Genomic DNA, 16,684 nt, shown 5'->3' with positions numbered 1-16,684 from the left:
TTTTTTTGGAAATAATCCGTATAAACTACGCTATAAACAAAAAATTGTAGGATTAATTACCGAGTGTGCACCATTCGAAATCGCCATTGCTCAAGCTTGTTTTCGTCGCGGAACAACTCAGCAAACCGCGGCCGCGATTTCTGATGTTATTTTTCTGCGAAAACTTCGCTGAACTTTGGAGACATCATTAATATAAATAATTTTTATCGCCGTTGAGTAAGAAATGTTTCTTTCAGAAGAAATGTATAAAATTACAGTACTGTATCAGACTTACGGTACCTAATTTCCATACTGTACAGACGATAGTTCGCCTAAACTCTCCGTAGCGTAGCGCCAGGCGGCGGAAAGCATATATATAATTATAATAAAGTTACAATAAATTAAGTTAATATATAATTATATATACAATACCTAATTTATATATAATTTATATATAATACTGTACAGACGATAGTAATCTCTCCGTAGCGTGGCGCTTGATTGCGCAGAAAGTAGTTCGGCTGCCCGATGACGTTTTACATAATTATAGGAGTTTTTTTTACCGTTTTTTACGGATACCGTCGCAATTTTTTTGCAGTTTTATAGGAATCGTAATTATAGGAACCCGTTTTATAGGGGTCTACTGTACTGAATTCTTGGAGAAGATAAAACTAAAAGAATCACTTAGTTTTATGACTACTGGATAATTAGTTTTTCGATCTGCATAGCCTGTTTATCATTTAACTTTTGTTTTGAAGACTGTCCCTTTCTTTCTTTATTAGCTTTTGGCTCTACTCTGCCAATTTACCTAATCATCACTACAATTGTAAAAGTACTGTATACTCTAATTAGAAATGAACCCTTCTAAGAGAAAGATGTCTATAAAGAAAAGAAAATGTCTTTAGGTTTATGAAGAGTAGAAATTATTCACAAGTTATATGATGCTAAAATCATCAAAGTGTGTAGAAAGTTTTCTTTGTCATCATAGACAGTATTAACATTATGAAAAAAATAAAGCAAACATTAATTTTAAAATTTGTAGATAAAAAGACTGACTGAAATTACAAATTAATTACAAAAAATAAATTGTTTATATAAAGTACAACATAATTGATATTACCTATTAATAAAAATACAGTGTAATAATGTAATTACATATTTTTCTTTTTTGAATCAACTTATTTAAAATTAAAAATTAAAAGAGAGATTTCACTAATTATCAGTGGTGTAGCTACAAATTTTGCCACCCACAGGATGCCATCTATGTGTTTGTGCCTGAAGCAGCTGCCCATTCTCCCCTAGTTATGTCCTACTCTTCGTGGAAGTAATGAGTAACAGTTATAACAAGGAAATCTTGCTGGTCCACTAATGCTCATTATAACTGAGTTCAACTGTATATCCAGAGACTTTTGTGAAAAAGTAAGAAGTAAATCTTCAAAATTTAGTTCAGAAAATACAGAAATATAGCAAATCCAATGCACTATAATCTGACTAAACATAATTTTATATTGAAAGAAATTCTAGGTACAGTTTAACACTAATAAAATTGGTAATGGTCATATGTTCAGTATTTTATACATTTTGCTCAAATAACAGGCTAACCCAATCAAATTTCATTTGACTAGCTTTTACTGATGTCCACTTTTTCATGTTAATAACCACATTATTAGCCTGTTGTATTTGAATATCATGATTTACCTCACATGCATTGACCTCCAGGCAAAACTTCCTATTCATGTGAAAGACTTGGTAAGAACCAGATTGAACTATTTATTCTTGCTAACAATATCATAATTCTGTCAAAGCTTATCAAATCTGATTATTTTGTAAATGGAAAATTATAGCCTTTGTCCTTCCCAGATTCTCCTGAATGTGTACGAAGTTTTGTAGGTATTGAGGTATTGATTCACCATTCTCATGTGATACAGACAAAATTTTAGTATTTCCAAATTTTATTATATTTCACAGTTATGTCTTAAATCACATATAGGGTAATCTCATTTTAACAGATTGATCAGGCTGCCAAAAATCATCTGTAGTTCCGAGATTCCATTATTTCACAAACAATGGATTTCCCACTCACCCGAGAAGATATCTGTTATTTACCCTGTGCATACAAGAAATACCAGTACTTGAAATTATTCAGTCTCTTGAGATCTCTATCTATTTATTCTGTAGAAATATGTATGTTACAATATCATACATTATACCATATTATACCTCTTGAGATCTCATACATATTTCTACAGAATAAATAGATAGTTACAATATCATACATTATACCATATGTGTATGCCAGAGTACAGAGGCAGAGTACAGTACATATGCTCTTTAGCACTTCATTTGACTTCATGATTTGTTAAAAACTCATCCATCTTGTTTTATTTTGATGTTGCCTTTCTGCCTATTGAATATAATGATCACTCAATATTATCAATGTCATCATATTAGTATAGTACATCCTGTTGGTTTATACTGAAACTTTTCACAAAGGTCTTCATGACTTGGAAATATTTGAAGGTCTTGCTAAATTTTGGAACCAACTTGGACCAGTGTCAGAATGTTTATTAGGTGGCTTCTCCTGAATCATATTGGCCTGCTCTCTTTGTACAATTCTTCAATTGTACATATCCCAGATGTAAAAAGTGCATCACTGAACTTTACAAATTTCTGAAAATACCCAAATATTAACTAGAACACGAAGTTTATAATAGATGGGGCTATAAAAATATCCATTATTCCAAGTTACAGATCTTCTAAAAGGAGATAAAATAACATTTATTGATGAGACCTGGGAAAAAAATTCATTATTTCAAGAAATCCATTCTGCAATTTGTTAAAATGAGATTCTATTTAAAATCTGAAAATATTTTGAAAACATTAATTATATGGTAAAAACATTTCATTCTTATGTTCAAGACTGTTTTAATTTACAGTTTTTGCATTATTTCAATTATCTTCATTATTCTTAAGATATGGTTACACTTAGACACTTTAAAATCTAGATCTAGTGTATTATCATTTGAATAGTGCATAGAATTATGTATCTAGACCAACTATGTGCTGTTTAGTAGCAAGTGTGTGTGTTACATGAACTGTGTGGAAAGATTTCTGTCTTTCCATGCATTCTAGCATATTTCTAACCTGTGCACAACTTTTCATAGTGTCACAATGTTGAAAGTTTGACTGGTCAGATAGCTGAGGTAGTTAAGGCATCAGCCTACTGCTATGGGGAATCTGGGATAGAATCAGGGTGGTCAAGAAACTTCAGGAATTTTTATGGGCAGTCTGTTCAGATAGGTTTGGTTCCATTCTTCACTACCTAGCCACTTTATTGTGGGCCTAGTTGGTCAAACTCACAACAGACTTGATAAAAAGCTCTCTTAGTTATCTGTTTACAGTAAATATTGGAACGTTCAGGCCAATGACAATGAGTAAAAGCAATTTCTCATTGAGTTTTGAGTAGTTATAAAAAGTAAGGTATACTTGTTGTATATGGTACTTATATCATACTACAAAAATTAGAATTAAAAATTAAAAAAATACATTGGGAGAGGTAACAATTTGCCAGTACAAAAATGTTGGGAGGACATGTTTACTCTGTCCCTTGTAGATCATCGCCCTTGCTGTTAATCCATACATTTACATGGGTCAATTCAAATCAAAAGTGTTTCATCAAAATTGTTCATCAGGTCTGATTTGATTTGGCCAAAGTTGAGAATCTTTCTACTTTGATCAAGAAATGAAAAAATCAAAAAAATGACATCTTATTTTAATATGTATATATGATGTACTGTGCATCTCAATAAAATGCAGTTTGCTTGTATGTATTGAATTAATTATATATATAAGATTAAGATATTAATTGATACAGCATTGTTTATTATAATGTTGATATAGTAAAGTAGGAAACTGTTAATAAACACTATCGAGAAAATTTATTTTTTTCCAAAAATAATCAGTTATATTCTATCAATTTTTATTGTTGTGAAAATTACTTTAAAGAATTATTTACTTTCAAATAGGTTACCGATATGAACTGTATTGTATTTCAAAAGCTGCTAAAACTATTCATTGTGTGGTAAGGAATCTTTTATAGTTTTGAAAAGAAAGTAAAAAATAATTTTATAGTTTCAATAATTATAGTTGTAATTACTTATTTTTTAGATACATTGTGATGTAAGTATAGACATTTGCTGGGAATGGAATATAAATTGTAAAAATAAATACACAAGAGAAGTGTAAGTACTTATTTTTCTTTATTAAATTAATTGACTAATTTTACATGGAATTTTAAATTTTATTATATATTAATTATTATTGAAAATAAATGTTTTACAGTTTTGATGCACTCATTCAAAGATTTGAATGTCCAGATTCTAGAAATAGATGGGATTCTTCACTTTTTACAGTTCATTCAGATGAAACTCTTCCCTTTACGGATATACATAAAGTACTTTTTATGAAGAAACCACCACCGCCAAATCAATCAACTCAGTCGGTAAACAATTATTTGATGATAATTAAATTTAAAATTTTTAAAAGACTGAACAAGAATTGAAAATCATTCTCAAGTTTAAAATATAAAAAAATATAAAATACATTCATACTTTTTTAAAATTCTGTAAATACAGTTAAGAAAACTTAAAATTGAATTATATATGTTGACATTGAAAAAGATCTAAGTTGTTTAAAATCAACAATTATTTTCAAGTTTTTATTCGAGTAAAACACCATTTTACTGAAAAATTTGCATTAGTACAAAAAAAAACCAAGTACTTTTGATCTTCCCAGCTCATCATTGGAAGGCTAATTACTTAATACAACATAAAAATAATAAAAATGTATAGTTTGGAGCTCAAATGTATTAAAATTTAAAATCTTAAAAATATTTAAGAGTTTCTTCCAAATTCAAAATTTTAAAAGCAGACAATAGATCATCAGCTAGTTATCAAAGTTGTAATGTGCTGAAACCTTATTGCCAACATGTAACTAAAACAACAAGTAGTTACTTCCTAGCTAAGATGAAGTTATTAATAGAAAATATAAATAATAAAACCTGTACTGTTCATTTTTGATAATTGGTATTCCATTGGTATATTCATAAAATACCAGCATTATTTTAAAAGTCAGAGTACTCCTGTCATCAAACAGTATCAAAATGATTCAATAAAATGCAAGATTTTAATTTATTCATCAAAATTTAAATGTGTGCAGTTTAAATGAACCATTCCCAATATTTTTTATCACAATAGTATGCATTATTAATTCTCAATTTTCTTTTAAAAATTACCATATTATTTGTAAAACTTGTCTCTAACATTACAATATGAAATTTAAATACAGTAGTCCTTTGTTACATTGTACTTTGTTATATTGTAGATTTGGATATATCATGTTTTTTTTTCCTCCCAAATTTTAAAAGCACTTGAGTTGATAAATTTTAAAATATCAATTGCCACTGAATTTCTTTTTGCAACAAAATACGAGTATTTTATTCCTGCAATTGTCCTTGAAACTACCAATGCAGGTGAAACAATAAATTGATCAAGATCTCAATAAGTAAAACAAGTGGACAGATCAATTCTCATTTATGTTTCCTTTTGATATTAAAAGTTGTTTTTTTATTGATTTTAAGACCATTCTTTTTGCTTACAAGTTTCTATGAATTTGAAATTTCATACCTTTTTGTGAATTGACAGTATTGAGTCAATTCACATAAAGGTGTGAAATTTAAGAGTTAAAGGCAGAATGTGTAAGGAAGGAATTTTTTTATTTCTGAAGGGAAAATTCTAAGATTATTATATAGTACTGTAGTAACTTTATTTTGTTTTTTAGAGAATTTTTACTCTCTGTAATTTTATAAGTTTTGATGATCTATTATATGTTCAGTATTTATTTTTTAAATTTTCAATAACTATATTTATAATTTTTATTGAAAAATATAAATTACTTGAATTTTTAATAAGTGATTTATCAGGTCAGTCCATAAGTTCGTGTGTATTTTATGACCTTTAGAAAAATCTTGTTTTGCTGTTAAAAATGCCAGTCTAATGTCATAATTTTTACACTGAAGTGTTAAATTGGATCTCATTCATATAATACTGTTCAGAATTGGGAACATTTCAGTTGTTTATTTTCGTTAAAATGGAAGTAACACATGGATATAAGAGACATGTTTTATACTTTTTATTTTTAAGTGATGAGAATGCTACAAATGCAGCCAAAAAATTAAATACTGTTCATAATCAAACTGTAATTAGTGTAAGGACTGCGCAGAAGTGGTTTGAAAGATTTAAAAATAATGATTTTAGTGTAGAGGATAAGGCTCGTACTGGAAGACCCATTGACTTTGATGATGATGTTCTTTGCACTAGTTGAAGCAGAACCATCTTTAACAGTTGATGAAATTGCGGAACGTTTAAATTCATCCCATGGAACTGTTCATAGACATCTACAACAAATTGGAAAAGTTTCAAAGCTAGGAAAATGGATACCACATGAACTGTCAATAGCTAACTGACAACAACGTCAACTACTCAACTCAAAAACTTCAACTGGGAAATTTTATTTCATCCACCATATTTGACAGATATTGCTCCCAGTGATTATCATCTTTTTTGCAGTTTGCAGAATTTTGAGGATGAGAACAATGTAAAAAAGGCTATTTCTTAATATTTTGATTCAAAACCGAAATCATTTTACAAAGACGGGATTAAAAAGCTATCATCAAGATGGCAAGAAATTGTACAAAATAATGGTGAATATATTATAGATTGAAATAAGATTTAATTAAAATTTTTTGTTGTTTTTTTTTGTAGATAAAAATGCGCACGAACTTATGGACTGACCTGATATTATGAAATATAGTACTATATAATAAAACCACAACTGATATTTTGTTTTTATATTGATGATATTTGTTTTTAAATGTCATTAAAGAAATAATAATGCTAAATAGGCATTCATGGTATCGATGTTTACTTAAATGACATTTAATATGATATAACCACAAATAAAATTTAGTATTGCCAAACTAAGCTTATTTTATATCAGAAACATTCACTGATGAAAGAATAGAGGATAGAGATTCCATAAGCATGTATAATCTGTTTAATATAAGCCCAAAATTTTTAGTACTCAGTTATATTGTCTTTTCTTTGTCTTCTGATAACAAGGGCTACTGTGTTATAAAGTTTGAATAATAAAATATTTATTAGCAAATAGATACTCAAAAGTTATTTCTGATCAATGAATATAAATATGAGGATAAATTGCCAAAAGTTGTTAAAACCCATTAGATTAGGATTGAGTTAATTAATTTTAAAAACAAAAATTTTTAAACTATTCATATATGTGTTTACATCTGTTGGAAATGTTAATTATTACTGTTGCTAACGTATTATTTGTATATCTGACAAAAATTGATCCAGACAAATGTATTAAATTTAGAATATAAATTAATCTGGTTAGTTAATTAGTACAGCAATTATTAATTATTGTGCTGATTTACTAACTAAATTATGATTGGATGACTTAATTGAATTAGCTCTATGTTTTGATGATTTTTGATAATTAACTAATTAACTAGTTAAGTTGTATAGTAATATTTGAAACGTTAAAATAGCACTTAATAAATTCAAGAATATTAATTAAAATCATACTTTTTTTTAGCAACCATTAGCAGCAACAAATTTTCTGTATGAATTGGATAATATTACACAAAATATTACAAAGGTATTTATTATTATTATTATTATTATTATTATTTTATATAAAATTTAGTCTATATTGAATTTTATTTTATAATTTTCAGACAATTGTTAATGCTCAAAAAACATCTGTTCCTGGAGATCTGATTTCTATTGATGGTGCAACAGAACATATATCCTTTAGTTTCATGTTATTTTTGAATATAAGAATTATCTGATTTGAGTTCAAATTGCGAATTAATAATCAAAAAAATATTTTAAAAATGCAAAAATTTAAATTTGAGAAATAGATTCAAAGATTTTAATGTGTTTGCTATTATAACATTAAATTCTAATAAAACTATGCATATTTAAATGATTTATATAATATATGTCATTTAAATAAGCATAGTTTACAATATATATTATGATATAACAAATATAAAACAATTTTCTTTTTTGCAAAATTATAATTTACTTATGAAATTACTTCATTATCAATGCTTAAAAATCATAAATTACAAAGTGAGGCATAATAATAATAAAATAGACATATTTTCACAAACAAAAACTATTAATACCATGATTATTATGGTTAAATTAACGAGTTTAGACACCATTACCAGATTTCTTTAAAGCTAGGTTCACACTATGTGATTTTTGTGTAGTTTTTTGTAATTTGACTCTAAATGACACAGAAATTGCACAAGTACAGAATTGAACCAATCGAATTTTATTGTTCAGAAATTTATTTAGTGAACTTTGAGATTGTAAACCATACAACAATTCATTTTCATTTATTTAGTGTTATTTACCATTTTCCTGAGTAAGGCATGGAGAATGAACAAAAAATTAATCAAGATGTCAAATTATATGACAGTTGTTATCAAATTGGTGATTATTCAAAATTTTGTTACAAATTTGATAAATGAAAATTGATATACTTAATTAAAGAAGTAAAGTTTCAGTTAATTAAAGAAATAAATCTTTATTTCTTTAATTAAATGAAATTATAAAATACTTGTTTCATATTGAAAATATACATTTTCTAAATATAAATGGTTTATTATAAGTTAGTGGGCTGGTAAAATTTTGTAATTTGAACACCTCATCAGATGTATGATGTCAAAGTAATTATCAAAGCAAATTTTGTCACTCACTGTAAACTGGGCTTAAAGTTATAGAATTTAAAGAATTTAGTAGAAATAATTAAAATATGCTATCATGTGACTGTTATATTACACTGATGACCATTGCTCTTTAAAAATTAGTTTGTAATGATAAGAAAAATGATCAACAAAACAGTTTCAAATGTCATGCAGTATTTTGTGTGTTCTTTTATTTAATTTTAATTCTTGTCCTAAAATTTTAAAAATTAATTATATGAATTACAGTATATGCATGGAATTGAGAGAATATTACAAAGATTGATTATTTATATCTGCAAGAAATGATTATTCTGAGCTTATAAAGAATAATAAAAATTTCAAAATAAAATTTATAAATTGTTTTATAGTGCTAATTATGAATTAAAATAAAATTAAGTATTTAATTTAGTGGTTCTCAACCTTTTTGGACTTGCAAAGATTGCTACACAATTTATTATTAAATATAGAGGATCAGCCAACAAATTGATCAGAGCTACTTTTTGTATTTAAATTATCACTATGTAAAATGAATAAAATGTGAGCAAGATACAGTGGAACCTCGGTATACGACCTTAATCCGTTCCTGATATTTGGACTTATACCAAATAGGACATATACCAAACCAACCTTTCCCATAAGAAGTAATGTAAAAATGATTAATCCGTTTTCATGTAAAAAAAAATGGCTGGCTTTAAACACCTTGCTTTCCTGGTTAGTTCCTGCTTGATTTTTCATGAAATCAGCATGTATCTTTTTAGCTTTTTCACAAATAATTGCTTCTGATATGCTGTTGCCATCACACTGTTTTTCAGTTATCCAAAGCAAAAGCAATTCCTCAACATGATCTAATGTCGTCAATCTCTGTTTAGAAATCGATTTAACCCCTTTCGCCATGTTAGCAGATTTAATAATGTCTTTATTTTTCAAGATTTTCGATATCGTTGTTCTCGGAATATGGCATGCAACAGTTAAATCTCAAACATGCATGCCACCTTCATATTTCTCAATAATTTTTTTTTTCAGTTCCATTGTAATTCTAATCATTTTTTTTTTAGTTTTCTGTTGCTTTTCATTTGTCTTTTTGCAATTCATGATTAATAAAAAAAATAAAATTTTACTTACAAATTGAAATCAGAAGAAATTTAACAAAGTTATAAACTGTGGCACCACGAACTGGCCTAGTAGTCTGGCCTAGTACACCGATAGTGCTACTTGTTCATAGATGGCGCATATAATTGAATTAAGTCGTATACCGAGCAAAATTTGTTTCGTCAAGCAGGACGTAGGACGTATTCTGAATTGGATGTATTCTAAAGCAGACATATACTGAGGTACCACTGTGTTAATATTTTCATACTTTCTAATGAAGCATTATATCTTATTGTAAGACATATTAGCCCTGTGCATGGGCATATAGAGCTTTCACTGGATAATGATCTTGGATGTAAGGAATAGCCATGCCCCTGGGTTTTTCGGGAGTCAGTCCTGCAACCACCATTGATGGAAACAGAGCAAATGTGAGTTTACTGAGTAATTTGTTCTAATTTATATGGATAGAATGATAACTTGTATTAAATAAATTTTCTGATGGAATACAGAAAAAAGTAACTATGGTAAACAAGAACAAGCATTATTAAAGTAACCTATTTTATAATTTATTTTAAATGAGAAAGATTAACCATGTCATTTATTAAACTCTTAGGATTTACATTATACCAAAATTGTGACTATGATATTGCATTAAAAGAGAAATGACAAATTTAGTCATAGATTTATTAAATAATTTTGAAACAGAAAATATAGACTTATCAGTTTACATTTTACAGTTTACAACAGCCAAATTTCTATTTTTTATTTTTCCTAGTCATATTTTTAGACAAGTCTTCTGCCTTCATCCATTAAAGAATTGTGGACTAAATTAAAAAGTGTAAGTTCTAGTAACATTGAATATATAAATCAACAAAAATCTATATTTTTATTCTGTTTCAAGATTATATTATTAATCTATACTTAAATTTTATAAGAATATATCATTTTACAAATAATATAATTGTATATAGATAAATCTGGAACTATAACTACATTTTCGATAATATCTGGCCGGCATTGCCATCAATCAATTACTAAATCTCTTAACTGCATTGCCATCAATCAATTAGAGTTAGAGATGCAGTTAGAGATTTAGTAATTGATTGATGGCAATGCCGGCCAGATATTATCGAAAATTAGTTCTAATGCAGTTAGAGATTTAGTAACTGGAACTATAACTTCATTGAGAAATTTGATATATGTTATTTTCTTTAATGTTGAAAACATTATATTAACTAGAACATTGACAATGCCAGAACTAACAAGATTAAGGCGTCAGTTCATTTCATATACAAAGATGCATCCAGTTGATGATATGAAAAAAATTCCTAACTTATATGTACAGTATTTAAAAAATAGTTTATAATAAAAAAATTTATTATATGATTTTGATGTATTTTATTTAATATAATTTCAAATATTTTTTTATATTAATATAATTGTTCATTAGAGATGATGATTTTAATTACCATAACTCCTATATGTAACCCACAGTAGCATATAATTTTCAGTGGATTATATGTTAAGTCTGACATACAATTAAACAAAATTGTAACACGTGTCAGGTGTGTGTATGTTATCGAGCGTTGATGTACAGTTCACAGAATGGTCACATGTGTCAGGTGGGTTGATGTAATTGTATCTCTAAGAATGCGGGGTGAGATTGTCCTGCCTAGAGAGGGAAAAATTGTGCGCTTTCCTTTTTGGTGTGTCAAGTCAGAACTGACCAGAGTGCTGACCGGGGAGCTGACCAGTGTGCTTACCAGAGTGTATAGCTGTGTGGCTGGTCAAGAACCAGTGTTGTGATTATAAAATAATTGTCGGGTACCTGAGTGTTGCTCGCTTGTGGAGTGCCAGAGTGTTACTCACTTGTTTGATATATTAAAGTTTAATTGTGTTGTTATGTTGTAAAGGAACTGTGTACTGTTTTTAGACTGTGTAAACAGAAACATTTTACATCATTTTATACAACATTATATTTCATAAAAATTGCTCAAATGGTATTAAACCTTTAAATAAACTGTACTGCTATATACCTGCATTTCCAAATTTGTTGTTTGAACATAACACATAGCATGTAATAGTATGCAGTTTAGATGATATTGTCTCGAACATTACATTTTTTCTCTGTTTCTTTCATTTTATTTCCATTAGCAATTCATTGTAGATGTAATTATCAAATAAACAGAAATGGAAAAAAATGGAATATTTGAGATGGAATTACCAAAAAACTATATTAAATATAATAATAATGCCATCTGCACTTTTTGATTTGTTAACAGGAAAGGAACATTAGAAGAATAAAGTTATCTAATGCTATATATATTTAGAATATTGAGGAAAAGTTGACAATATGAGTACATTGGAGTGTCTAAGAAAAGGAATTTTTAATCTTTAAAGATTAAAAAGAAACCATAAGCCTCATTCTTCTTACACAAGAACAAGCATTATGAATACAATTAAAACATGATTGAATTAACAGTGATCTACATCTGCCAAGAGAATGAGGAAACTGTTAACAGTGATCTACATCTGCCAAGAGAATGAGGAAACTGTTAANAACCATAAGCCTCATTCTTCTTACACAAGAACAAGCATTATGAATACAATTAAAACATGATTGAATTAACAGTGATCTACATCTGCCAAGAGAATGAGGAAACTGTTAACAGTGATCTACATCTGCCAAGAGAATGAGGAAACTGTTAAGTATATCATTAAACTGTTGCAAGAAAATTGCACAAATTAACTATCTTAAATAGCATAAGAAAAGTAGCAGCAATGATTCACCAGAATCTTTGCAAAAAGTATAGCTTGTAAGGAACCAAGTCTGAGCTTTATTTTTATTTTACTTTTATTTTGCTTTTATTATATTTTTGTTTGGGGCTTATGTTTAGTTAAGACGAAGGTTTCCTCACCATTCACCTTAGGAACATAAAAATAGAAGAAAAACCAACTCACTGACGAAAGAAAAGCGCCGTAGAAAAACTCGCGCACACTTGCGCTTCCCGAGCAGTAAAAAGTAAGTCCGCACCGAGAAAAGGGGGGGAGACCCCACAAACACGAATTAGGGACTCGCTAAACCTTAAAGAATAAAAACGTCCCGAAAATTGTGAAAAAGAATAATGTTAAAGGTTAGCAAGTATTGTCGGAAAATAGGCTGCCAGACAAATAGAAAAAAAAATTTATTGTTAGCGAATAAGTATGTAAATGAGGGGAGTGATCTCATTCAGAATTGTGATGTCACCTCACACTATAAATCCCGAGTCTCAAGTGAAAATGGACGAGGGGAACTCCTGGTAGCAACGAGCTTCGTAGCAGTGAACGAGAGAGGTGTCCGATAGGATAAAATAGTTCCAAGGCGATTTTGAAGTTATTTGATTTGTGGATCGACGATTATAGAAAGTCTTGATAGTTTGAGGAAATAGGTTCCTAGTATATTGAGGTGACGATTAGGATCTTTAATTTATAAGAATTATTGTTTATAAGTNTAAACCTTAAAGAATAAAAACGTCCCGAAAATTGTGAAAAAGAATAATGTTAAAGGTTAGCAAGGATTGTCGGAAAATAGGCTGCCAGACAAATAGAAAAAAAAATTTATTGTTAGCGAATAAGTATGTAAATGAGGGGAGTGATCTCATTCAGAATTGTGATGTCACCTCACACTATAAATCCCGAGTCTCAAGTGAAAATGGACGAGGGGAACTCCTGGTAGCAACGAGCTTCGTAGCAGTGAACGAGAGAGGTGTCCGATAGGATAAAATAGTTCCAAGGCGATTTTGAAGTTATTTGATTTGTGGATCGACGATTATAGAAAGTCTTGATAGTTTGAGGAAATAGGTTCCTAGTATATTGAGGTGACGATTAGGATCTTTAATTTATAAGAATTATTGTTTATAAGTTAAGTCTTTGATTTTGTCGAATTCCAAAGGGGAATAGAATTAAGTTAGAAATAGATTGATTTGAGTTTTGTCGGGTTGATTCTTGTTGAATTTCATTGAATAAATTATTGTTTGATTTTTACTAAATACTGTATATAGTTTATTACTAGAAGTTAAATTAAATATTTGATTTTTATTATTGACAAACTTTGTCATTATTTAATTCGGTGCACGCTTAAAGTCCAGGCCTGGCACACTAACACGAATCCGTGTAAAGTACCCGTTAGGGAACGGCTATTTCTGGCACACAGTAGTGTCGATAATCGTTGGAAAAGTCGGAAAAATAAAATAGTACTTTACAAGCTTCCAATGTAGGCATAGTTTGTATAATCACAAAATAGTGTGAGATCGAGCACTTGATTTTGCTTAAATTTAAGAAAATTATTAAGCCTATTTCTCCATTGTGATCATTAAGAAAACATCACACAGAAACGGATTGAATGACAACCTGTTCTGTCAACAACTGGAAGAGAAATATAACATCCAAGCATTAGATTAAACAACTGGCTGTCAAAGGAGGAGAAAGTCAACTGTTGAATAAGTAAATAGAGGGAATTGAACCAAATATGGTCATGATAGCTTCATTTGGATAACATCATAATGTCATCAACGGAGACCTCTGACCTCACACCTGCAGATTCATTGCCAGTCATTCACCCGATCATTTTCCCAGGCAAAATCGAATATAAGGATGAAGCTCCCTCACTTTGGGGTGTTTGTCTTTGGGAAGCAACTTCTCCCAGAGAAGAGGATCCATGCACCATAGATGGCCAACACCTGTGGACTTTCCAAGATGCCATATAGAACAGACTCCTTCCAAGGCTCCCTCATCATAGAAGATGATGGTCTGAATCACCTTTATAAGAATGGAAGACATTGATTACAGCTCAACCTCAACCAAGACAGAGAACAGCATCTCTCAGAGGTATTTCAATATCCATATGTAGTAAACTCTCTCTCTATGTAGGAAAAATGCGAACAGTGCATGTAAATACTTAGTCATGTAGCTTTAGGTGTATATTCCATATTTCTGTATATTCTTAGTTTTAGATATCTATCTATCTATCTATGTGTTAAACTTCTATGTGTTAACCTGGCTACCTGTATAGAGACAGGTAGCCAGGTTTTCCAAGGTTTGATAGAGCAAACCTTGGACAACTATTGGCTTTCCCACTGACCTCCCCACTTGACATATTACTAAAGACCCTCCTAGGCCATCCAAAAACCACATGAGTGGATCTCGTCAATCCGTTGCCGATTAAGTGGCATTTTGGGAACCACTCGCCCTATTGGTCCCCGGTAACTCACAATAGAAATAAACCAGCAAAGAGCTGCTCAACTTTCCTGGTAACATTTAAAATTTTGGTGGTGCTGTCTGTTATCATATTTTATTTAAACTTTATATTTTTAACTTATAAAATGGCAAAAGGCTTAATTTTGAGGGTAGGGATAAGTTTTATAAAAAATTGAAATGCTAATGAGAAGTAAAATTGTCATTAAGTCTGACCCTACTGGAGATACACACGACCCCCATTATCTTCCCCCCCTCAACCTTTAACTATCAAAATTTAATAGCATCGATCCACCTAATAAACAAACCTCCCTGCAAAATTTAAAAATTTTTGACAAAAAGCACAGGAGTTTTATTAAGCTTCAACGAGGGTGCACAAAATCATACCACCCCACACTCGCTAACATCCATACATGCAGAAATTACCCCCAAATTTTTTTTGCATTTCTCAACATTTCAAGATGTCCTAAGTCCAAAAATGTAAAAATCTTGATAGTACATTCGGTTAATTTCTGAACACAGTATAGGATTGTGTGAACATTAACATATTATGACAGCAAATGTGAATAAGATTATTTTTTATCAGGCATTAGGATATTTGAAAAAGATTGAAAAAGATCTTGGATGTTAGCATCAAATAATTTAATAATTTGTTTAAATATAAAAGTTATTACCATAATTGTCTATAAAATTATTTTAAAAGACAATAATAATTTTGTATTTGATATAATTAAAAATCAATTACTGATGATGTCAGACTATGTCCCTGACCATTATGAGCCCAGCTGAACCCATCATAGGCTCAGTTAAAGACTCTCTTAATGCCTATAAAGTAAAAATGATGAAAAAAAAGTGCTATAATATAATACTTAAAAATTGAAAAGAACTGTAAAGTAATAATTTAAAAGATAAATGATACACAATACTTATAATAATTAGAAACTTAATGTAAACTATTTTTAAGTATTGCAAATATTATTGATGATAAATTTGAAAATTAAAAGACAAATATTTGAATAATAATATCATATTTGAATGACTTATGGTGGTGATGCTGAAAGTGATTTAGGATATGGACATTGCAGAATACACAGGTTATTTTTGGTTAATGCAATAGATATATTTCTTGAAAGTAGCACATCAGGCAAAAATGCATTAAAGTGAAATATATATTGATGATGTTGAAACCGTGTTGTATTTGCTTATTGTGTACAGGCACAATGAAGTGACGTTTTTCTCAACACTAGGCTAGTTGAATCTAACTAAATAAAAGATTCAACTAGCCTAGTGTTGAGAAAAACGTCACTTCATTGTGCCTGTACACAATAAATATGAAATATATATGTATATTTCACTTTAATGCATTTTTGCTTATATATATATGTTACAGTCAAAACCCGTTTTTAGTTAGAACGCGTTTTAACTAGTTGAAACTAGTTTATACTGAATGTCTTTGTTAAAACCCGTTTTGTCTAGTTAAAACTAGTTTTAACTCAAATTCATTTTTGACTAGCAGTAAATTCTAGTTTTAACTAGACAAAACGG

The 16,684-nt window shown here is 29.3% G+C and overlaps 1 protein-coding gene across 1 annotated transcript in view; it reads left to right on the top strand.

Annotated features, from left to right (window-relative positions):
* LOC111618669 (protein KTI12 homolog) overlaps window positions 1-11,293 on the top strand; it is a 42,540-nt gene extending 31,247 nt beyond the window's left edge. The window contains exons 4-9 of the mRNA XM_023360227.1: window positions 4,005-4,060; window positions 4,147-4,220; window positions 4,321-4,480; window positions 7,654-7,716; window positions 7,796-7,864; window positions 11,133-11,293. Coding sequence (XP_023215995.1) covers window positions 4,005-4,060; window positions 4,147-4,220; window positions 4,321-4,480; window positions 7,654-7,716; window positions 7,796-7,864; window positions 11,133-11,273 — 563 coding nt within the window. The 3' untranslated portion in view covers window positions 11,274-11,293. The remainder of the gene's footprint in view (window positions 1-4,004; window positions 4,061-4,146; window positions 4,221-4,320; window positions 4,481-7,653; window positions 7,717-7,795; window positions 7,865-11,132) is intronic.
* The last annotated feature ends 5,391 nt before the right edge of the window (window positions 11,294-16,684 follow it).

Source organism: Centruroides sculpturatus, unplaced genomic scaffold (genome assembly GCF_000671375.1).
Source record: "Centruroides sculpturatus isolate CEXI.00-Female unplaced genomic scaffold, Cexi_2.0 scaffold116, whole genome shotgun sequence".
NCBI classification, from domain to species: Eukaryota; Metazoa; Arthropoda; class Arachnida; order Scorpiones; family Buthidae; genus Centruroides; species Centruroides sculpturatus.
Note: the sequence above shows the minus strand (reverse complement) of the source record. Positions and strands in the feature narration are given on the sequence as shown.